General features: G+C 33.2%; 2 protein-coding genes across 6 annotated transcripts; both read left to right on the top strand.

The window, feature by feature from the left end:
* The first annotated feature begins 948 nt into the window (after positions 1-948).
* On the top strand, positions 949-3,892 carry LOC132612204 (GTP-binding protein YPTM2-like). The gene is made up of 2 exons (XM_060326523.1): positions 949-953; positions 3,372-3,892. Exons 1-2 carry the CDS (start codon positions 949-951, stop codon positions 3,730-3,732), a joined length of 366 nt encoding a protein of 121 aa, XP_060182506.1. The 3' UTR covers positions 3,733-3,892.
* A 6,162-nt stretch (positions 3,893-10,054) lies between these two features.
* Positions 10,055-22,677, top strand: LOC132609518 (B3 domain-containing protein REM17-like). 5 transcript variants are annotated; one of them, XM_060323541.1, is made up of 14 exons: positions 10,055-10,266; positions 11,188-11,628; positions 11,770-12,040; positions 12,155-12,447; positions 12,588-12,858; positions 12,960-13,255; positions 13,396-13,666; positions 14,076-14,131; positions 14,555-14,831; positions 15,386-15,516; positions 20,343-20,613; positions 20,925-21,052; positions 21,441-21,672; positions 22,395-22,677. In XM_060323541.1, the coding sequence occupies exons 1-14, from the start codon at positions 10,201-10,203 to the stop codon at positions 22,433-22,435; spliced, it is 3,045 nt and encodes a 1,014-aa protein (XP_060179524.1). In that variant the 5' UTR covers positions 10,055-10,200; the 3' UTR covers positions 22,436-22,677. The 5 variants fall into 5 exon arrangements, with proteins under 5 accessions (XP_060179524.1, XP_060179526.1, XP_060179527.1 ...); XM_060323543.1 differs by having other exon boundaries at positions 12,149-12,447; positions 12,633-12,858; XM_060323544.1 differs by having other exon boundaries at positions 12,149-12,447; positions 13,032-13,255.
* The last annotated feature ends 2,006 nt before the right edge of the window (positions 22,678-24,683 follow it).

The following is a 24,683-nucleotide window of genomic DNA, read 5'->3' as shown; positions in this document are numbered from 1 at the left end:
GTAATAACAACGATGAACCTGTTTTCATAATGATAATGATGATGTCAAAGATGAGAATGTTTTTCCTACGATGATTATGATGATGATGATTCCGTGTTTAGAGGTTCCAAGTTATGATTTCAATGACGATATAAGAATGTTGAGCTATTTCTTGAGAAGATTTCTCAATTTTATTCATGGATGATGACTACTTTTTTAAGATTCCAAAAGTACATGAATTAACGCCTTATGAGATTTATGATCTTATTCTATGTTTTCTCTTAATGTTATTCTTCATTGATATGCGAAAGTGGACAAATAAAAGTGAAAATCTATTTATAAAATAGTGGACAAGTAAAAGTGAACGGAGGGATTACTATGAAAATTTGCTCCTTTTATGGTTGTGGTTGACAATTCTGCGTGTAAATAATTAAAATCAACTGGACTAAGTATGATTGCAAAAAGCAATATGGCATTTACATGTTCTACAAAAGTCAAACAAAATTTAATGTAAATGCTTTGCATCAAACCACAAAAAATTCTGAATAATCGAGAAAACCTAAAAGTCAGATTCTTATTAGCTTAGTTTGATTTAGGTTATAAATATAAAAGATGAATACAATTAATTTGATTAATAGTAAATGAAAGATCCCAAACCAACGAGATATTTATACACCCCGAATCTGACGTTATAGACTTGGTTGAGACTTGAGACTCCCTTAATGAGCGACCCAAATTGGAATAAGTCTGAATCAGTCAATTCTGAATTTTCGATGGTCAAACAGAAAAATAGATATATGATTTTTATGGGTTTTTTTTTTTTAAATTGTTTGATTAACAAATTATTGACTAATTGAAATAAGACGTTCAGTTTTTTTTTTTTTCAAATCATGATAACTGAGATGTCTTGCAAGGTGTTTTTGCCTTATTTTTGTGCCGACATAGGAATTCAATTACAAATTAACAAATATGACGTATAGATATGGTTCTTAGTTTTTTTTTTTTTTTTTTTCAAAATGCGTTGAAAGTTTTTCTTTTGAGTAAAGGGTGAAAATCATTCTCACCCCCCAATTTTGCTATAAAAATCAAACTCTCCCCTTAACTATAAACAATAGTCACTCCCCCCACCCCCACAACCTTACCCTATGCAATGTCTATTTTACCCTTGTCATTTTCAATCCTTCATCTATGTAATACATTTTTATATTATATAAAATTTATTTTTTAACCTAGATATTTATAATTTTCCATAATTAGTTGGGTTTTGTATTAATTGAAAAAAGGTCAAATCGATATCAAACCAACTAGTAGATGTTTACATACAGAGTTTCGAAATTAGTTTGCGCGTAAAAATAATAATTCTTTAATATTTTCATAATATTTTGTTTAACATTTTAACATTATGTTTGGCCTGTAATTGTAAATATCTCACTATTCATATAAGTAACTTAAATAAAGTCGGAACCAAAATCAAATGTTTTTTCCTCTGTTCATATATATTAACTTAAATACAATTGTTACACTTTTAATGTTTTTCTTGTTTCCTACAACAATTCATCCATTTTAATGAAAAAAAATTCGAGTTGCTAAAGCTAGAAAGAGTTTAACTTTTAAGTGTTGAAGTTGTCGATGTATACTGTATGAAAATTTTCTCCTTTTATGGTTGACAGTTTTATGTGTAAGATAATTAGAATCAAATGGACTAGGTATGACGGTAAAAGCAGTGGCATTTACAATACATCATGTTGTACAAAATTCAAACAAAATTAGTGTAAAATGCTTCACATTGATCAAACCACAAAAAGAATTCTGAAAAAGTTGAGAAAGCCTAAAAATTATTCTTTTATTGATTTAAGTTGATTTAGTTTATAAATATAAAAAATCAACGAAAAGTCCAAACCAACAAGATCTTTACACACCTTGAATTTTGACGTTATAGCATTGGGTGAGACTCTCTTAATGTGTCATAAATGAGTCACCCAAATTGGAATAAGTCTGAATCAGTCAATTCTGAATTTTCAATGGTCTTTACTCTTTAGGGTATTTTATTTTAAATTAAAATGTTTGATTAACAAACTATTGACTGAGAAATAAGATACTCAGGAGCCGTTTGGACATGATTTCATCTCATGAGATGAAATCATGTGATGAAATCATGAGATGAAATCATGTTTGGACATACAATTTGAATTTCTTAAGTTACAGTTTTTTTTATAAACATAAAAACCCACAAGTTGTGAAAACCATAAAAAAAAAAAATCTTATACAATCTTACCAAATGAGTAAATCATAGTTCATAATAAAATTAATACGCTGCTAGAAGGCCTTTCTAAAAAATACAACATCAATTGATCAAACTTTAGTTCAATAAAAAGGAAAATTTAACATGAATAATAATGTAATTACTCTTTAATATAATCCTCCCACATGGTAAACATAATTGGTAAATATATTTTACCAATTTGCAGATTAATATTTAATACAAATTGTTGGTAAACATGATTGGTAAATATATCTACCAACTTATGGGTCTTTTTTTATAAAATATAAACATATGAGTCAAATTTTACATTTATATTTTTTGAAATCATGATTTCAATCCCAAATCATGCCTTTTTGGATGATTTGGAGTTCCATTTCATGAGATAAAATCAGAAATGAAATCGCATGTCCAAACGCCTGCTTAGTGTGTTTTTGCTTCAAATCATAATAATTGAGATATCTTGTAAGGCTTTTTGCCCTTCTTTCTTCTTCTTCTTTTTTTTTTTTTTTTTTTTTTTTTTTTTTTTGTGCTGACCAAGGAGTTACAATTACCATATTAATGAATATGCAGACGTAGAGGTGTTCATGGTCCGGTTTGACTCGGTTTTTGGCTAAAACCAAACCAAACCAATCAAGGCGGTTTTTTTTAATATTCAGACCAAACCAAACCATTATAGTATAAATTCTATCGGTTTCGATTTTATCGGTTTTGTCGGTTTTATCGGTTTGGTTTGGTTTTTCCGGGTTGTAATAATATATTTTATAATGCAAAAAAATTGACAAACTTATTTACAAACTTGCACTTTTGAGTAGTTGTAGTTTCCATCTGAAAAAAAGTATCCAAAAATCTAAATAAATAGAGAAATTCAAAATCATTAGATAAAAACTAAATCAACAGAAAAAATCTAAATCAGTGGAGAAAATCTAAAATAACAGAGAAATAAAATAAAAAACACATACAAGATGAAAGACTAGAAAAGCAATTCATTCAAGTAAAACTTCAAAGACACAAAAATAATTACACAAACAAAGAGTAGGGAACATACAAAAAGTAACCAAAAAATAAAAGGGAAGAAAAAGTTACAGACTTACAGGGATTAAAGCTTCTTGTACTATCGCGGTGCACACAGAATAATTGTGGTTTATGATGTAACCGATCAAGAGAGCTTCAATAATGTCAAGCAATGGTTGAGTGAAATAGACCGATATGCAAGTGATAATGTGAACAAACTTCTTGTTGGAAATAAGTGTGATCTCACAGCACAGAAGGTAGTTTCCACAGAGACAGCTCAGGCTTTTGCTGATGAAATTGGCATACCTTTCATGGAAACAAGTGCAAAAAGTGCCACTAATGTAGAACAGGCTTTCATGGCTATGGCTGCTTCAATCAAGAACAGAATGGCAAGCCAACCGGCAAGAGCGGTTGCTGTTCATCTTGAAAGGACGAAGCTCTGTTGCCTTGATGATGATTCTGATGTGGAGTTGTGGTGAAGCTGGCACGCAACAACACAAAGTACCACTTAACAAGCCTAGCCACAACAGACAAGAATGGACATCATGAAAAAGAGAAAAAAGGAACAAAAGATAGTGCATGGTGCACTCACAAAACACAACTTCTTTTTAGAATATTTAGCATGTGTTTGTATTAAAAAAAAAAAAGATTACCAAAAAGTAGAATAAGAAAATTCAGCAGAGAAACCTCTTAACAGGCAAATGTAATCATGGAGAGTTTATTTATGTTAACTATTCAGTAAGAGATTTTTATTTTACTTTAACTGTAAATGGGCTTGGGGAACATGGGCTAGACTTTTCTCTTGGAATGGTCCTAAATTATGAAGAAGTTAAAAAATAGATAAAGTTTAATTAACATATATAAATATTAACATATATAAATATATATAATATTTTAAATATGTACATATTTATCGGTTCGGTTCGGTTTAGTTCGGTTTTTTTTATGAGTAACACCAAACCAAACCAAATGTTATCGGTTTTTAAAAATCTAAAACCAAACCAAACCAAACCGAGCCGGTTTTCGGTTTATTAAATCGGTTTGACTTGGTTTATCGGTTCGGATCGGTTTTTCGGTCTCGTTTGAACACCCCTATGCAGACGTATAGATATTGTTATTAGGATTTTTTTTCTTTTATTCAAAATGCACGATTAGTGTATATTCTTGCTAAAAACTCTTGAAAGTTTTTCTGTTGAGTAAATTGCGCTTAAAACCCTTAGCATTTTTGTTTTGGAAAATAGTACTTTCCCTTAATCTTAAGTCAACAATAAAAAAATAAAAAATAATAAAAAAGAATCGATCAGTGTCTAAAATGGCCAAACATGACCTTTAATGAATAAGAATTAAAATAGCTATTTTTTCAACAATTAAAACTTAAGCAACAGTATTGTATACAAATTAAAATTTGTCATTTCTCTTTTTTATTCTTTTTTTTTTTTTTTTTTGAGGTCAAAGATTACTACTAAGTCATAACTCATAATTGAGGAACGTAAGTTTACTATTGTTAAAATATTTTTGAGAACATGATCTAAAATTTAAATTACCCGAGCTACAGAGCTAGTTTTATTAATAGAGTTTCAATAAAAGTTCTCTTAAAATTAGGGTGTATGATAATAGGGCGGTTTTTATAAATTTCAGCAAGGAAGAAGATTGTAAAATATATACATATTCAAAAGATTAATCGAAATTGAAGGTGTTCAAACGTGATTTCAAATATAGTCTCCTAATTTTGGACTTGGCCACGATTTTCCAATTGCTCCAATGTGAAAATTCCAAATTGTTAGTACTTAATGGAGAGACACCGATGTGAAAGTCTTACATGAATGCAATGTAGTTCTGATTTATTTATTTTTTGGTTAGTTTTGAGAATTGCTGTTGTGGATTTCGCTATTTTGTTCTAGAGCTGCATTGCATGAGAATGATGTGGATCTTATAAAATTTATCGAGTTCAAAAATCAGGTTTTCATAAAATGACATTCAGCATTATAATTCAAGGATTATAATCAGAATTATTTATCCCTCCTTTTATCATATGGATAGATAATTTTAGGAAAAATTATGTGACGTGATAAATAGTTAGAATGTATTTATAAAACATAGCTATATTTTGAATTTTGTAGCAAATACATGACACACATGCGTAACCAGATATAAAATAAATTTACTTTAACCACAATTGTTTTGACTTTTGAGAGTGACTTCAGAATATTTATTACTTGGGAAATACGGGAAAATTTCAATAATGTACAATCCAGCACAAAAAATTACATTCACGTAGCCATATGTTTAATTTACATTCGCATAGCCACTTTTTACGGTATACGACATTATACAGCAATATACAATTTTATACACCTATTGTGGACAATGAATTAATCTTGTTTAAAAGGGTATAATACTCCCTCCATTCCATAATAAGTGATTTTTTAGGCTTTTTATTTTGTTTCAAAATAAGCCGTGTTTTAGGATTTCAAGAAGAAATTGATTTTCTTCTCCAAAATTACCCTTATTTATATAATCAAGAATTATTAAAAAAAATTTACTAGGCATTTAATTAGGGGTAAGTTAGTAAATACATTCTTAATTTTCTAAGAGTGAACACTTTCTTAGGGGATGTGCATAAGCCTAAAAAGACACTTATTATGGAATGAATGGAATAATGTATAAGACTAGTATACAAACTTACAAAAAGTTTTTTCACGGCCAAACGCCTACTTAATAAACAAGAAGTCCAAACCAACGATATATCTTTACTCTTTAGGGGATTTTATTTAAATTAAGATGTTTGATGAACAAACTATAGAGAAATAAGATATTCAGTCTGTTTTTTTCTTCAAATCATAATAATTGAGATATCTTGCAAGTTGCAAGGTTTTTCGCCCTTTTTTTTTTGTTTGTTTGTTTGTTTGTGCTGAGTGCTGACCAGGGAGTTCAATTACAATATTAATGAATATCCAGATGTATAGATATTGTTTTTCGGATTTTTCTCTTTTATTCAAAAGACATGATTAGTGTATATTCTTGCTAATAACTCTTGAAAGTTTTTCTTTTGAGTAAATTGCGCTAAAAACCATTAGCCTTTTTGTTTTGGAAAATAATAATTTCCCTCAAGCTTAAATCAACGAACAAAAAAGGGGAAAATTTTAGAAATATACAAGTTGGTCACTTACATTGCAAAAAAATAGCCCAAAACTTACATTATAAAAAATAGCCCAAAACATACAAACATATACTGGCATATACAAATATATACAGACACTTATACCAACATATAAAAAGGCAAAGAGACGGAGAGAGAGAGAGAGAGGAAAAAGTTTGGGTCATTTTTTGTAAAAATTAAAAAAAAAAATGGGTCAATTTTGATAGCATTGTTTGCCTCAATTAACATACAGTGTAATTTTGTCAAAAAAAAAAATCGATCAGGGTCTAAAATGGCCAAACATGACTTTAATGAATAAGAATTAAAATAGCTATTTTTTCAATAATTAAACAGTATTGTATACAAATTAAAAATTCTCATTTCTGTTTTGCTTCTTCTTCTTCTTCTTCTTTTTTTTTTTTTTTTTTTTTTTTTTTTGGTCAAAGATTACTACTAAGTCATAATTGAGGAATGTAAGTTTACTATTGTTAAAATATTTTTGAGAACATGATCTAAAATTTAAATTACCCGAGCTACGGAGCTAGCTTTATTAAAAGAGTTTCAATAAAAGTTCTGTTAAAATTAGGTGTATGATAACAGGACGGTTTTTATAAATTTCAGCAATGAAGAAGATTGAAAATATACCTATTTAAAAGATTAATTGAAATTGAAGGTGTTCAAATATGGTCTCCTAATTTTGGATTTGAGCACGATTTTGCAGTTGCTCCAATGTGGAAATTCCAAATTCTTTGTACTTAATGGAGAGACACCGAGGTGGACGTTTTACATGATTGCAATATAGTTTTGATTTCCATTTTTTTTTTTTTTAAGGTTTTGAGATTTGCTGTTATGGATTTCGCTATTTTGTTCTAGAGTTGCATTGCATGAGAGTGATGTGGATCTTATTACATTTCTCAAGTTCAAAAATCAGGTTATCATAGAATTACTATCAGGATTATAATTCAAGGATCAGAATTCTTTATCCCTCCTTTTATTATATGGATAGATAATTTTAGGAAAAATTACGCGATGTGATAAATATCTATATTGTATTTATGAAACATAGTTATATTTTGAATTTTGTAGCAAATACATGACACACGTGCGTAAGCAGATATAAAATAAATTTACTTTTTTTTTCTTTACGTGGATTGTCCTTCATTTGGGGTGGTCTTTAATTTCTGCCCTTCAAATTGGTGGTCTTTAAGTTTTGCCCTTCGCCTAATATCCCGAGGTTATAGGTTCGAACCTTAGCTTAGTAAAAATAAAAAATAAAAAAAATTGCAAGGCAGAAGTTGCAAAAATCTGCCTAAAATTCTGCCTTAAGACAAATTTTGCAAATTCTGCCTATTCTGCTTGAATGACAAAAGTTAAAGACTACCATTTTGAGGGCCAAAAATTAAAGACCACCTCCAACGAAGGACAATCCTGCAAATTGCCCAATTTACTTTAACCACAATTGTTTTGACTTTTGAGAGTGACTTCGGAATATTTATTACTTGGGAAATACGGAAAAATTTCAATAATGTACAATCAACACAAGAAATAAAATTCGCATAGCCATATTTTTAATTTACATTCACATAGCCACTTTTTTACGGTATACAACATTGTACAGCAATATACAGTTTTATACATCTATTGTGGACAATGTATCAACCTTGTTTAAAAGTGTATAATAATGTATAAGACTAGTAACAAACTTATACAAGAGGTGTTTATACATACGAGGGGGTTTATACAAAATGTATAAGAGGTGTTATACACGCTTCTCGTAGAAGTGTATAATAATGTATAAGAGGTATTTAAAAATTATTTACCAAAACCCTAGATTTGTTCCGCCGGCGCAGCCACCGGCAACGGTGACAGCAAGGTTCCTCAGAAGCGATGATGACGACAACAGACTTCAAACAAACCCTAGATCCGGTAGCCGGCGCAGCCATCGACGATGGTGGCGACAAGGTTCCTCAGAAGCGACGGTGCAATAGAATTGAAAGAAACCCTAGATTTTGTAGCCAGCACAGCCGACGGCAATTGCTACGACAACAATTCCCTATCCAACGACGGCGATGGGGAATATATCGACGACGACGCTTCTCTTTTGATAGGTAAAAGCAGCGGCTAGAGCGAGTTAAAAAAAACATTAGCTAATTCGGGTAAATATTTTCTTCAAATTATCATACAGTTTTATTTCCCAAATACTTTTACTCTCTTCAATTTTGTAAGGAACAAACTAAAAACCAGCTCATTTGAAGGGCAAAGTGTGTGATTTCTTCTTTTGAACTCCCTGATATAGTTTGGGGGCCAATTCGCAGGAATGTCCTTATTTTGGGTTGATTTTTATTTTTTAGCCATTAAATTGGTGGTCTTTATTTTTGTCCTTCGCTAAAACCCCTTGGTTTCGGATTCTAACCCCTCTCAGTCAAAAATAAAATAAAAAATTCGCAAGGTAGAGTTTGGATTTGCAACGATTTTCCTACAAAACTCTGCCTCAGGCAGAGTTTGTATAGGTAGAATTTCGAGACAAACTCTACCTTAAGACAAAATTTTATCTTCGGGCATGCCAAAACTCTGCCTTAAGGCTCAATTTTGGCCCGAACAGGCCTAACTTTGCTATAAAACTCTGTCTTATTATTATTTTTTTTAACTGAATCAGGATTCGAACCCAAACCTTGTGGTATTAGGCGAAAGGGCCAAAAATTAAAGACCACCGAATTGAGGGCCAAAAATTAAAGACCAGTGCATTTGAAGAGACACTCTGCACAAAAAAATGTAGTTTCGGCACGAAGCTTCTGGGCTTCGAATTAGCCCAATATCAATTACATTGGCCCAAAACCTTTTAGCGGCAAGATTCAGCCCTTCTATTTTGGCGCCAAGACGGCAACTCCAATGGCCGCAATTGTATCTGCGAGATTACATAAAATGACAAGGGTTGAGTCACAAAATTCAGTAAGAGACCGTTTGAATTGGCTTATAAGTTGCTTATAAGCTTTTTTAAGTGTTTGACTGGGTAGTTTAAAGTCATTTTGTGCTTAAAATAAGTTCAAAAAATTAATTAGGCCCGTTTGGCTTAGCTTATCTAAAGCAGCTTATAAGCTGTTTAAAAAAAATTAAAATTACTCAAACTTTTTTTTTAGCTTATAAGCTATTTTTTTTAAGTTCATCGAAACAGGCTCTAAGTCTCATACATCGATTCCTAAAACAACTCATGTCCAAAACCTTTTTTTTTTGGTAGAATAGATGATAATAATATGAGATCAATTGCCAGATTGAAGTGCACCATTAATGCTTTTATTCAGTACTTCCTTCATTCACTTTTAATTAACTTTTTTTTTACTTTTATTTATTCACTTTAGCATATTAAAAAAAAATAATTTTTTTATTTTATTTTACCTTAACATTAATTATTCATTTTCAAATCATTCTTCAAATCTAATGAAACTATATACCAATTAATATAGATATTATAGTAAAATACATACTTCATTTATTAATTATTTAAGGGTACTCTTTGTAAAGTTACCTTATATTAATTTATCTTCTTTTTTGATAATATAATAATTAACCCATTTATAGTAATAAAATTTCTACCTTATGGATAATAGGTCTGAAGATTTTGGATACATTACTATTTATCACAAAGAATATTATATAAATATAAATTTCCATATTTCCCTCATTCGTACAAATTGTAATTTTATGCATTTTTTTGCCATAGAGCAGCCAAAGAAATTAAATGTCAAATTCATTCCTAATCTTTTTTAATTCTTTCATTTCAATCTAACGAAAAACAAATTCATGATTTTCCATGGAAATCCGACCAAAGAAACCTCACTTCTTTAAACCCATTCTGCCAGGTTTCAAGAACAGCCTTGTAAGTAATGCTTAAATTATTTCATTCTTCTTTATATATATATCTGCTATATGAACTGATATATAAAAGATGCTAATGACCATAAGCATAATTTAAATGAACATTCTCTTGTTGATTAATTGGATAGACAATGTAGTACATTACTAAAAAATATTTAGTGGCTATTCCTACTGAATCTCGGCGTGAAAAACTTAAATAGTAGCATTTTTACGTGTATGTAAAAATTAGAGAGCTTGCTAGCCTTTCAATAAGAACCTGTTTTCTAATGAGATGGAAAAATCATATTTTATAGCACAAATTTCCTGCTAAATGTAGGTGGGAAAAATCTCTATTTTCAGTAGTGGTACTCCCCCGGTCTCAATTTTTGTGGCACCTTTCGGATCTTGAAATTCAAATGAGTTTTTCTTTGATAGTGATTTTTTGGTATGTCTGTTAAGTATTTTAAATTGTCAATTATTGTTAGTTTTCACTACTAGAAATAGAGGCTTTTCCCACCGAAGAATCAGTGGGAAATTCTTGTGAAAAACGTGATATTCCTACCTCATTCCTACCGAACCAGCTCACTGGGAAAATTCATAGTAGGAAGCAGGTTTCCATTGAAACGCTAGGTAAATTCTTGATTTTTTCGTGTGAAAAGACTACTATTTTTTCTTTTCTCACTGATTCAATCAAACTATCTGTGCGAATAGCCATGAATATTTTTCAGTGGGAAATTTCAGCGGAAAAACGATGATTTTCTAGTAGCGCTAATAGTATTTTTTACGTAGTTTTCAAATATGTAAATTTTATCTCAAAAAACTTAAAGATTCTTTGTCCGAATACACGGTCAAAATTAACAGTTTTGACTCTCGAAATCCCCGTGTCACATAAATTGGGACTGAGGGAGTAGTATTTTAAATTATACACATTGTTGTATTGCAGAAGATTCCTGTAGGTTTCTTGAAGTATTTGAAGGGACATGATCAGCATGAACATGCAATACTGAAGAGGGCTGGTAAAAAATGGCTGGTGAAACTGAATGACCATCGATTCGAAGAGGGTTGGGGAAAATTTGCAGAGGAGTTTGATTTGCAATTGCGAGATATATTGGTGTTCAGACATGAAGGAGATATGGAATTTGAAGTTTCCATCTTTGATTCAAGTCATTGTGACAGAGAATATGCAGAGTATATGCAAGAAGAAAAAAACAATAATGTTGACAGAAAATGTGCAGAGTATTTGCAAATAGAAGAGGAGGACTGGGATGAGGACGAGGAGGAAGATGAAGAGAAAGGTGAAGAAGCAGCTGCTCATGACAAGCCTTTTGGTCAATCTCATTTTGAATGCACTATTAGACCATATTGCCTTTCGAAAGGTTTCTTGGTAAATCTCTAAACTTATTTTGCGCAAACTCTTCACCAACAAGTAGTGCACCATTTTTCTTATTTTTATCTTTTTTAAGTGAATATATGAAGAAATATGATCTGTTTAATGATGTGTGTAAATGGTTATACACCATGTCAGTGCCTTCCTAGAAATTTTGTGTTTGCAAACGGTCTCACCAACAAGAAATGCTGTTTGATTGTAAGAGATGAAAGGCAAAGATCGTGGAATTTAAGGATAACTTCTAATAAAACTCAAGTTTGTATTGGAGATGGATGGCGTAAATTCATTGCTGATAATTGTTTAAAGGAGGGAGATCGTATTAAGTTTGAGGTTGTTACTGATGGAGAGACACCAATATGGAAATTTCAAGTTGTTAGTGAAGCAGAAGCTCCATTGCAGAAGTTTCAAGGCAAGTTTCTCATCTTATAGTTGTCATATGCAATATGCCATACTATGATTGTTTTCTTTACGATTGTAATGTTTCTTCTTTGTTCTTTCCTTGGTTAATTTAAAGCAGTAACAGATCTTAGGACCTCGAGCGTGACTACTCCGAATTCACAAGTAGCTGCTTCAACTTCTGCACATGGCAATCCTCGTTTGAGTCATTGTAACACGGAACATGCGGAGTATCTTCAAGAGGAAGATGAAGAAGAAGAGGAAGACGAGTTTGAGGAGGACGAGTACAAGGAGAAGGAAGAGGACGAGGAGGAAGAAGACGGAGAGAAAGGTGAAGAAGGTGCTATTCATGACAAACCTTTTGGTCAATCTCATTTTGAATGCACTGTTAGACCATATTGCCTTTCTAAAGGTTTCTTGGTAAGTCTCAAAACTTATTCCGCGCAAACTCTTCATCAACAAGAAGTGCACCATTTTTCTTATTTTTATCTTTGTTAAGTGAAACTATGAAGAAAATAAACTGTTTAATGATATGTGTAAATGGTTATACACCATGTCAGTGCCTCCCTAAACATTTTGTGTTTGCAAACGGTCTCACCGACAAGAAATGCGCTTTGATTATAAGAGATGAAAGGCAAAGATCGTGGAATTTAAGGATAATTTCTAGTAAAACTCAAGTCTGTATTGGAGACGGATGGCGTAAATTCGTTGCTGACAATTGCTTAAAGGAGGGAGATCGTATAAAGTTTGAGGTTGTTACTAATGGAGAGGCACCAATATGGAAATTTCATGTTGTTACTGATGCAGAAACTCCATTGCAGAAGTTTCATGGCAAGTTTCTCATCTTATAATTGTCATATGCAATACCATGCTTGTTTTATTTATGATTGTAATGTTTCTTCTTTCTTCTTTCCTTGGTTACTTTAAAGCAGTAACAGATCCTAGGCTTAAGACCTCGAATGTGACTACTCCGAATTCACAAGTAGCCGCTTCAACCTCTGCAGATGCCAATCCTCATTTGAGTCATTGTAACACAGAATATGCGGAGTATCTTCAAGAGGAAGAGGAAGATGAAGAAGTAGAGGAAGATGAGTTTGACATGGAGGACGAATACGAGGAGGAGGAAGACAAAGAGAAAGGTGAAGAAGTAGCTACTCATAACAAGCCTTTTGGTCAATCTCATTTTGAATGCACTATTAGACCATATTGCCTTTCGAAAAGTTTCTTGGTAAGTCTCAAAAATTATTTCGAGCAAACTCTTCACCAACAAGTAGTGCACCATTTTTCTTATTTATATCATTGTTAAGTGAATATATGAAGAGATACGAACTGTTTAATGATGTGTGAAATGGTTATACACCATGTCAGTGCCTTCCTAAACCTTTTGTGTTTGCAAACGGTCTCACCAACATTAAGTGCGGTTTGGTTATAAGAGATGAAAGGCAAAGATCCTGGAATTTAAGGATAATTTCTTCTAAATCTCAAGTCCTTATTGGAGACGGATGGCGTAAATTCATTGCTGATAATCACTTAAAGGAGGGAGATCGTATTAAGTTTGAGGTTGTTACTGATGGAGAGACACCAATATGGAAATTTCAAGTTGTTACTGATGCAAAAACTCCATTGCAGAAGTTTCTAGGCAAGTTTCTCATCTTATAATTGTCATATACAATACCATATTTGTTTTATTTATGATTGTAATGTTTCTTCTTTCTTCTTTCCTTGGTTATTTTAAAGAAGTAACATATCTTAGGCATAAGACCTCGAGCGTGACTACTCCTAATTCACAAGTAGCTGCTTCAAATTCTGCAGATGCCAATCCTCATTCGAGTCATTGTAACAGAGAATATGTAGACTATCTTCAAGAGGAAGAAGCAGCTACCCATGACAAGCCTTTTGGTCATGTTAGAATAGGAATAGGAATAGGATTTGTATATAGTATCCTACATGAAAAAGGATTAGGATATATAGTGTCTATAAATAGGGCTCAATGTAATAATGTAGATACACAATTCAATGATAATACTTTCTCCCATATTTTCTCACAGGTCAATCTCATTTTGAATGCACTATTGGACGATATTGCCTTTCGAGAGGTTATTTGGTATGTCTCAAAACTCATTTCACACAAACTCTTCAAGAATCTTAGGCTAAAGCAATACCATATGCATTATTTTGTGTAAGTAGTATTGAATTATTGTTAATTTTAGGTTAACATACTAGTTAATTAGCTTTAACTTGGGGCAATGGGGGTTCTAATGCATCTGATTGGAAGTCAGGGGCAGAGGTAGAAGCCCAGATACGGGTTCGGCCGAACCCAATATTTTTGCTCAAACAGTGTATTTGTGTTAAACAATTATTAAATATAAAAATCTTAGCTCCGCCTCTGTCTCTGCCACTGGTCAAAGGAAGCATTGCGCAATTTTTATTTTTATTTTCTTTGTTAATTGGTGTTACAAATTTGGTGAAAATTTTGAAGAATATGAACCTTGTAATGATGTGTTCAAATGATTATACACCATGTCAGTTTCTGCCTCAACAATTTGCAATTGCAAATGGTCTCATCAACAAGAATTGGTTGATTGTAAGAGATAAAAGAAAAAGGTCGTGGAAATTAAAGCTAAGTCATTCCAACAATCCTCGACCTCGAGTCTACATTGGAGGTGGATGGAGTAAATTCATCGCTGAAAATTGTTTAAAGGAGGGAGGCCGTATTATGTTTGAGGTTGTCACTAATGGAGAGACACCAATATGGAAATTACATGTTGTTACTATTGGAGAAACTCCAATGAAGAAGTTTCAAGGCAAGTTTCTCATATTATAATCAGCCTCTTATTGTTCTGATGATTTTTTATGATTATCGGTATATTAGAATTTTTCCTTGTGTCAAGTAGATTCAACAGTTATATGATAAAAACATATTCATTTTTATCCCATCTGCATAATATAATATTTTCAGCGAAGGAATTTTATTGAATCCCCTTTCATGAACCTAGATCTGCCCCTCCTAGCTAGAAATGATTATTAATTAAATGAATTGCTCTGTAAAACATTTTTCATGAAATTAAATATTTTTCACACAAACATTTTAGATCAAACAAAGCATAGTTACAAATTAAGAAAATAAATTTACACTTTTTGTTTCCTCTAGAGATGGTGTAATCGAAGTGTTATATAGAAGCATCATTTTCTTGATTGAGTGCGCAACCTGTAATGAGAAACAATACATAAACCAAATGATGCTTACTTTATAAGAAAAACTAATGTTGAATTGGTCAAAATGTAAGGGTGGATATTTAAATTCTGCTCATCTTTTTAAGGATCATTTGTCATATTTAATTTCTAGAAAATGTAACAGAAAAACCGAGACCCAGCATCAAGTTGTCAGATGAGACTTCTTCCCATGCAGAAGCTGCTACTAACGAGCCTTATGTTCAATCTTATTTTGAATGCACTATTAGACAATATTGTCTTTCAAGAGGTCTCTTGGTAAGTCTCAAGACTCATTGAACTTAACTTATTGAGAGTTATTTATAGCATTAGTGTGTTGTACTTGTTAGCTGTAGCTGAGGTACCTTCATTAGTTAGCTAGTTAGAGTATTAGTCAGTTAGCACACGTGGGTCTGCCAGCTGTTACAAGCTGTTAGTTCGTTAGCAGTTAGTTAGATTAGCTAGATTATTTCTTTGCTTAATCGCTTGTATATAATCTGCTTGATTACAACTAATAGAGTTTGAACTTTCATTTTCATTTCACATATGTTACGTTCTTCCTTCCTTCTTTCACGAGCTTCATCTCTGTAGAAGTCGCCATAGGAGCTCTCATCTCGGACCTCAGTTATCCACCAAACTTCGACATGGTATCGGAGCCTTGCTCTATCTGGAAGACCCAAGTTCATTCTTTGCGGATTCGCAATTCGTTCTTTCGCAAATCAGCAATTGGCCGCGTTTGATACCGAGTTAGCACAAGCGATTACAGATGTGTGTGAGTTTCTGTGAACGAAGCTCGATTTCTTCCACTTCAATTTCTGAATTTTTCCTTGAAAATCATCGATTGATGATCTCCATGGTTGTTACTGACAAAGAGGATCAGTCTGCCATTGACTCGACTAGCCCTTTGTAGTTTGTACATGCATCCGTCTGACAATCCAGGTGCAATGCTTGTACCAGCTCCCTTTAGTGGAATATGATATAGATCTTGGAGAAGAGGCGTATTGCGATCTCCTTCAGTGAAGAATAAACTTGGATTCATCAATGAAGAATGCAAAAAGCCAGATTTGAAGTCTCCAAACTATCGTTTGTACAAGAGGTATGATGATATGGTTACATCGTTGATTTTGTACTCCTCAGGCAAGGAGATTGTGATATAGTAGAGTACATGAATGATGCAGTTGAGTTTTGGAATGAATTGGAGGACTGTCATGATTAGAAAAATGGTGCAAAACGCTATCAGATTCAGAAGGAAAAACGACCTATCACAAGGGACCTTAGATACCACCAGCTATTATACGAGAATGAAGAAACTACAGGAAGAATTAAACCAATTTGAGTGCTAAAACTCAGTGCAACTACCAATGTACATGCGGTGCCAAGGAAAAATATTCACAAAGCAGAACATGACACGAGGCTAATCCAGTTTTTGATGGGATTAAATGAATTGTACGCTGCAGTTAGGGAAAGTATTCTAATGTTGAATCCTTTACCATCCTTAGCACAAGTGATAAAAAACAAAGAGAAATCAGGCCTGGTAATCAATTACGAATTGGTTCAACATCTTTGAATGCCAATACATCTGGGGGGAGCAATGGAAATAGTTTCAGAACCAATTATTCTTCTCAAACTAATCACTCTGCAAGCAGCTACAGACTTAGAATTGTATGTGAATATCGCAGGAAACCAGTTCAGTATAAAGGACAAATGCTATACGTTGCATGGTTATCCCCATAACCCTCAGAATTTTCACTATTCTCAGAACCAAAATTTGAGGTTTAACAAAGGTAATCCTGATTGGAAGGGAAAGAGAAAAGTAGCAAATGTACACGGAACTCCTACAAATATGTTGTCTGTAAAGGGAGGAAAAGCAGGATGCGAGTCTTATCAAGGAGAAATATGGAAATTGATCAATTTACTGCAACATTTTCATGCTGGGAACATGGGAAATCTCAAAAAACATCACTAGTGGAGCTGTGAACTTCATAGGCATTTTGGTCTGCTCAGTTAATATTACTTCAATTGATTTTGGTAAAATTTTATGCAAATGTTTGAAAACAAAGGCTGACACCGGGATCATAGACTCAGGTGCATCAAATCACATGAGCTTTAACAAATCTCAATTGTTCAAAATTAAAAGTAAAGGTGGCTGAGATTGGTAATGCACCGACTCCTGAAATTATTCCGTGCAAAGTTCTCTTTGTTCCTTCTTTCAAACACAACCTTATTTCTGTAAATTGTTTGACCATAGACCTTTAAGGCATTACTTTCTTTATTGGAAATGATTGTCTTCTGCAGGCCCTTCAATGTTTGACCATAGACCTAGATCTTCTATGCTCTCACTGCTGGAGAAATTCAGCCAATGGGGCTCATAATGAATCCTTTCCATCATCTTCACCAACATTAATACCAATATCCTTTGATCCTTACATATCCCAACCTAATCAAGATTCAAGACACTACACCTGATCCCAGTCCAGAACTCAGACCTGTTTTCACACAGGAGGTGAGAAGATCACACAGGGAGCCCAGAGCTCCCACTCACCTCAAAGACTGTGTCCATTCCCTTCCTACACGGAACCAACTAGCTATCTCGATTCTCATTCCAAGCTTCTCTCAATTCTCTTTGTCAATGAACCACCACACTCCACCTGATCTGCTAGTCCATGAAAGTCGGAACCTTGTTGAAATTGTTTTCGCGATATTGATACAACTTCATATGAAGAGGCACAAGCAATCCTGCTTGGCAATTGATTATGACACAAGAGTTTGAGGCCATATATGCAAACCATACTTTGGACTTGGTTCCCTTACCAACAAATAATCAAGCCATAGAGTGTAAATGGCTGTATAAAGTAAAACATAAAGCCGATGGCAGCATTGAAAAGTTTGAAGCAAGACTTGTAGTGAAGGGTTATACTCAACAGTTGGGAATGATTATGCATAGACCTTTTCCCAGTTATAAAAATAACCATAGTGAGATCCTTGTTGGCTGCTCAGTGAAGAAAAGCTGGAACATCTATCAATTAAATGTCAACAATGGCTTCCTCCAGAAAGATTTACACAAGGAATTGTATATGGAGATCCAACAAGGACTGACTGTTGATAGTTCAAATCTTGTGTGCAAATTGAACAAATCATTGTATGGTTTGAACCAGGCAAGCAGGCAATGGTATGCCAAATTGACGCAGGCCCGTTGGTCAAAAGGTTACAGTCATTCTCTAAATGACTATTCACTGTTTCATAAAAGGACAAGCTCCTCAATTATATTTGTTGCAGTATATCTGGTTTATGTGCTTATCCCTGGAACTGATCTGGATGAGATTGAACGACTAAAGACTTTCTTATAGTAGCTTTAAGATCAAGGATCTGGGTGAACTGCATTTTTTTGGGGATTGGAAATACTTTATAAGGATGATGGTGTCATCATCTCACAGAGGAAGTTTGCTCTTGACCTTGTGAAGGAATATGACTGCTAGGCTACATCAGCTTCTCCTCTCCCCTTGACCCTAATGTGAAACTGAAGGCTAAAGAAGGCACTGCGCTAGAAGATCCAACCTATTTCAGGATATTGATTGGCAAACTAATTTTATGACTAACACCAGATTGGACATAGCTTATGGTGTTCAACACCTCAGTCAGTTCATGCAGGAACATAGAGAGCTTCATTTCAAAGCTGCATTTCACTTGTTGAGATATTTGAAGGGTGATCTCACCTTAGGGATTTTCATGTCCAGAGATCCAGATTGCACAATCAGAGCCTTTTCTGACTATGATTGGGCATCTTGTCCAGATTCAAGGAGATATGTAAATTGCTACTTAGTTCTTTTCGGTAACAGCCCCATTTGTTGGAAGTCAAGGAAACAAGAGACAGTCTCTTTGTCTTCAGCATAGGCAGAATACGGTTCTTTGAGAAAGATGCATTGGCAAACTACTATGGTTAAGCAGATTGCTTCAAGAACTGACTGTGCCATTTTCCACTGCTATTTCAGTATGTTGTGACAGCCAATCAGCTTTGCATATTGCAAGAAATCCTGTTTTCCACGAGAGAACTAAACACATTGAGGTGGATTACCATCTTGTGAGAGACGAGTTACAGGAAGGTTTCATTTCTCTGCATCATATTCATACCAATGATCAATTGGTAGATGTGTTAACCAAGGCCCTCACGGGAGTTAAACATGCAGCTGTTCTGCACAAGTTGACAATTCCACCCTCACTTCCAACTTGAGGGGGGTATTGAGCAGTATTTATAGCATTAGTGTGTTATACTTGTTAGTTGTAGCTGAGGTACTTTCATTATTTAGTTAGAGTATTAGTCAGTTAGTTGGCATACGTGGGGTTTGCCAGCTGTTACCGACGGTTAGTTTGTTAGCAGTTAGATAGATATTTTCTTTTCTTAATCTCTTGTATATAATCTGCTTGATTACAGCTAATAGATTTTGAGCTTTCATTTCACAAATGTTACATTCTTCCTTCCTTCTCTCGAGCTCCATCTCTGTAGAACTCTCTAGAAGTCGCCAAAGGAGCTCTTTATCTCAAAAAAAGGTCACCATAGGAGCTCATCTCAGAGCTCAGTTTTTCCGTTAAACATTGACAGAGCTGAAGGTAGCTGGTAGCATTAGCAAATACTAATCCGCACCGGTTTTTGTACTGAACCAATTCAAGTAATTGTCGTGGTTAAGTGATTTAATGAAGTTAAATTTTATGTTAATTAATTACCGTTAAGTAATAATTGTGTATATTCAAACACATTTCATGCATACATTAGTTTGGTGTAAACACTTGGTGCGAGTAAGTTTTTACCAGCAAGCATATATGCCATGTTTCTTTGATTTTTAGGCTTTATACTCCGATAGTGTAATTTTCAGATTACTTATTAGGTAATTGCAAGTAAATATTTATGGTAAGCATTAATTTAGGAACCCAAAAAAATTATAAACCTGCTACCACATAATGTAATAAAAAATTACATTGTCAGTATATATGACATAAATCCTTTTTATTATCTTTCTCTTTGCTAATTGTAGTTATTTTTAGTGCAAATGTGAATTAACAATATGAACAGCTTAATATTGATGTGCGCAAATGTTTATACACCATTTCAGTATCTTCCTCAACAGTTTGCATTTGCGAACGGTCTCATCGACAAGAACTGCGATTTGATTATAAGAGATGAAAGACAAAGGTCGTGGAATCTAAAGCTCCGTTATTGGGAACCGATAGTCTATATAACAGATGAATGGCGTAAGTTCATTGCTGATAATTGCTTAAAGGAGGGAGATCGTATTAAGTTTGAGGTTGTTACTAATGGAGAGACGCCAATATGGAAATTTCAAGTTGTTAGTGAAGCAGAAACTCCATTGCAGAAGTTTCAAGGCAAGTTTCTCATCTTGGAAAAAATCTTCTTCTTGTATTTTTTATTTTGTTTGGTTCGAAAATTAAATTGTATAGAACATATTTTTACATTTTTCACTTAATAGAAGCAAGAAATTGTAGCCTAATTCCATTGAGAAAGTGAGCCCCTGCTAAGTTTTAAACATATCCATAAGTGTTTTTTTTTTTTTTTTTTTTTTGAGAATGGTAACAATTCATATCCATAAGTTTTATCTTCCTCTTTTTCCTAATTGTTACACTTTCTTATTATGTTTTTTCTTTTTTTGCTATGTTTTTTTTTTTTTAATAAACAGACATTATGAAAATGCCCTCAAACGTGGGTCCTCTCGAAGCACAAGGATCTACTTCAGCTTCTGTTGATGATGATCATCCTTTTTTTATTTCTACCATTAAACCTTATTGCATCAGCAAGACAGAATTTGTAAGTTATCTGAACTGATTTTTGTTAGTGTTTAAGTTAATTATTCCCACTAACCCTGCAAAGATTTTTACACTACAAGTGTAATTTAACTTGTTATAGTAGGTTGCTGACTCGGTTTTCTTGGTTGCAACATTTATCTTTTATCGTAGCCAACTTAACTTGATAGCGTGAAAAGTTGTACACTGACACCTGGTGTTTACATCAAGCCATGCAATTTAACCTTAGAAATCTTGCATATCACCTAACCATGGTTAACTGATAAACGTGTGTGTAAAAGACACATGTCTTGCATCTATTGGCTTGTTATAAACACTGGGTGTGTGTGTAAGGTTTACCATCAGCATACAAAAGTATACAAAACTTGAACTGGATGTTTGTTTTATGGTAGTGTCTTCCAACGGATTTTGTAAAGTCAAATGGATTGATAAATAGAAAGTGTGAGATGATTCTTCAAGATGAAGCACAGAGATGCTGGTCAGTGTGGCTAGGGAGAATTGGAAACCGTTTTGGAATTACACGTGGATGGACAGTATTCAGAGCAGCAAATGGACTCCAAATAGGAGATGCTTACAAGTTTGAACTCATCAAGAATGGGGAAGTACCTATTGCACACTTCCACTGTAAGTGTTCTTTCACTTCTAATGTATTCTTGTCGAGTTTAAGTTTATGCTCTGACGGTACACAGAAGTATCACTACTAAAAAAACATGATTCTTTTATGGATGTTTCCTTCGGAATGTCTTCGGAAATATGGATTTCCGACGGACTTTCCTTTGGAAACGTTAATGACGAGCAAAATTAGCGATGTTTTTAGTAATGTATCTACACAATTATATTAGTTATATAAGGTACAAAACAACATACCCAGTGTAATCCCACAAGTGGGGTTTGAGGAGGGTAGGATATACGCAGACCTTTCCTCTACCTTTGTGGGGGCAGAGAGGCTATTTCTGAAAGACCCTTAGCTCCAACAGAAAGAAAAGATAAGAAAAGAAAGGAAAGTAAAGAAAAGGAAAATAAAGGAAAAGGAACTAGAAAAGGCAAATAAAGGAAAAGGAACTCGATGCAGACACAAATATTAAAGCATAATAGCAAGATACAAAGCTAAAGCGCAATATTAGTTATAAGGTAATTACAAATAAATATCTTCAGTTTTATGGTATGTCACATTTCTCATAATTGAGTAATTATTCTTGCAAATATAGTTCATTTCAATGGTCTTTACTTGTTTTGTTATATTTTTCAAGTTATATAACATCACTAAGAATGTCTATTTGAACACACTACACATTGGGTTATCCAGCAGATTTTGTAACTATCATATAAAATAATGTATTTTGCAGGCAGATATTCTAAAAAGGTTGCAAAGAGAAAGAAACGGTGAAGCAACTTGACTTTTCTTTTTCTAATTTGGTTTATCCAATATACGATGTACAACCTCAAAAACTATGTATGGTGTTGGTATATACTATGTTTGATATTGGTAAGTTGATGTAAATATCGGGTACTGGTAAGTATTTACATATGATGTTTTATGAGATAAAATTAGGCTAAGAATAATTTTGTAGAGAGATTTTTTGAAAAGGGATGGAAATAATGGGCAACTGCCTAGAATTCAGCTTGAAATTGGATCCCTCAATTTTAGCCCAAAATTGTGGGTCTGTGTATGACTCAAATCTTGTATGTTTTGTAATTAACTTGTTATGTTTCATAAATAAACATAGTATAGTCGCCCATCAAAATAATAGCCAACAAATGTATATTTCTTGTATATGAATTATTATAAGGAAAAGGGTCGAAAATGCCACTCTGGGAAAAGGGCTAAAAATATCCCCCGTTACAAATTTTGGATAAAAAATTTCCCTTCCGTAATTAAAGTTTTCAAATTATATCCCTATCTTAATGGAAATTCCAAAATCTTCAAAATAACCCGATTTTATTTTTAAATCCGATCTATTTAAATTTGACCTAACTACATAAAAAATACAAAACTCATATGCGACTAACTTTTTTTTGAGTTCTACATCTGGAGCCTCTAGGCACGTGAGGGGTAACCCATATGCTTTTTTTATTTAGTTGGGTCGGGTTTAAATGGAACGGGTTTAAAAATAAAATCGGGTTATGTTTGGAATTTCCGTTAAGATAGGAATATAATTGAAAACTTTAATGACGGGAGGGGTATTTTTTACCCGAATTCGTAATGGAGGATATTTTTAGCCCTTATCCCAAAGTAGAGGGGCATTTTTGACCCTTTTCCCATTATTATATACATAATTAATGTTTTTTTTTTTTTTTGTATATTGGCTAGTGGTTGTAGTTATTTTTGTACGAAACGCCATATGTGTAAAAAACCCTTTTTCAAATTCTGTCACTATTAATTATTTCTATGTGCTAAATTTCCACTCATAATTTCGGAATGTGATTATTAGATGAGCCAAATCATGTCTGCTATTCTGTAATCTTTTTCAAATAATTCTACAACCGACACCTTTTGGTCCTTTCTCCATGAGTTAATGGTCAAAAATATACCTGAACTATCGTTTTTTCGTGAGTTTCGTACCTAAATTATCAGTGCGCGAGTTACCTACTTGAACTATCACCAATTAATCAAAACACACATCATTTGTTCCCTGTTCCCTCACGAAAAAAGTGATAGTTCAGGTGTGTTTTTGACCATTATCTGAAATAATTACTATTAAATGCTTAATTGTCACGTCACCAAATTATGGTTCTTTTGAAAGAATTCAGTCTGCCGTTTGTACAATTTTGTTATAAATTTTGGTGTGAGCATGTTTGTATGCTTGTTTTACTGTTGGTTACTTGTTGGAATGGAGTGGTTTGGGTTGAGTTTGAGAGAATTGGAAATATTTGCTATAACGAAATATTATTGTCGAGAAAAATGCTACTTGTGATCTCATAAGAGATTTGGGACTCTAAGCTACGTGTTGGTAATCTTTATGTTAAGCAAGGATCGTAACATAGGTTTGAGGTAAAGATTCTAAACTTGTTTTTGAGTTGAATACTTAAACATATATGAATTTTTACTCTTAAAATCGGATCAAATATGAAAATATGGAATTGAGTCCTAAACCCCAAAATTAGAAAATTAAGGATGTAATGAACTTTTAAGAACCTGATTGAAAAATTAATGGTAATATGTTTGGACTCACTGGATTATGATCAACTAAAAAATATATGGTATACAGGGTCTCTGGGTTTGACCCTGTTGATAGAGGGTTGACTTTGGCTAAGGCTCCATTTAAAGGGACGAGGCAAATGAGTGTAGTTAATGTCTAATTGAGATTTTGCATATATTAGAGGTTTTCAACTAATGGTGCATGTTTATGTCTCTGTGTGTGTGTCAGTAAATTATAGATTTCATAGATGCATATCATTTACATTAATTTAAAGAAAGTGTCAAGTTTAAAATGATTTCTTTTTGAGGTCACATGATGAATGAAAAAGAAAGCAAATTCCATTTGTCGTACTAGATGCAACTTAATTATACTATTGGCTATACTGAAATTCGCTTGTGTAAAATTCTGAATTTGTTACCTGATGATTGCCTGTGTTGCATGCATTGCGATTCTTGGCCTTGGTTAATATCATTAATTAGACAGATTGGAGGTATT

The sequence above is a fragment of the Lycium barbarum genome, chromosome 9, assembly GCF_019175385.1.
Source record: "Lycium barbarum isolate Lr01 chromosome 9, ASM1917538v2, whole genome shotgun sequence".
Lineage (NCBI taxonomy): Eukaryota > Viridiplantae > Streptophyta > Magnoliopsida > Solanales > Solanaceae > Lycium > Lycium barbarum.
Note: the sequence above shows the minus strand (reverse complement) of the source record. Positions and strands in the feature narration are given on the sequence as shown.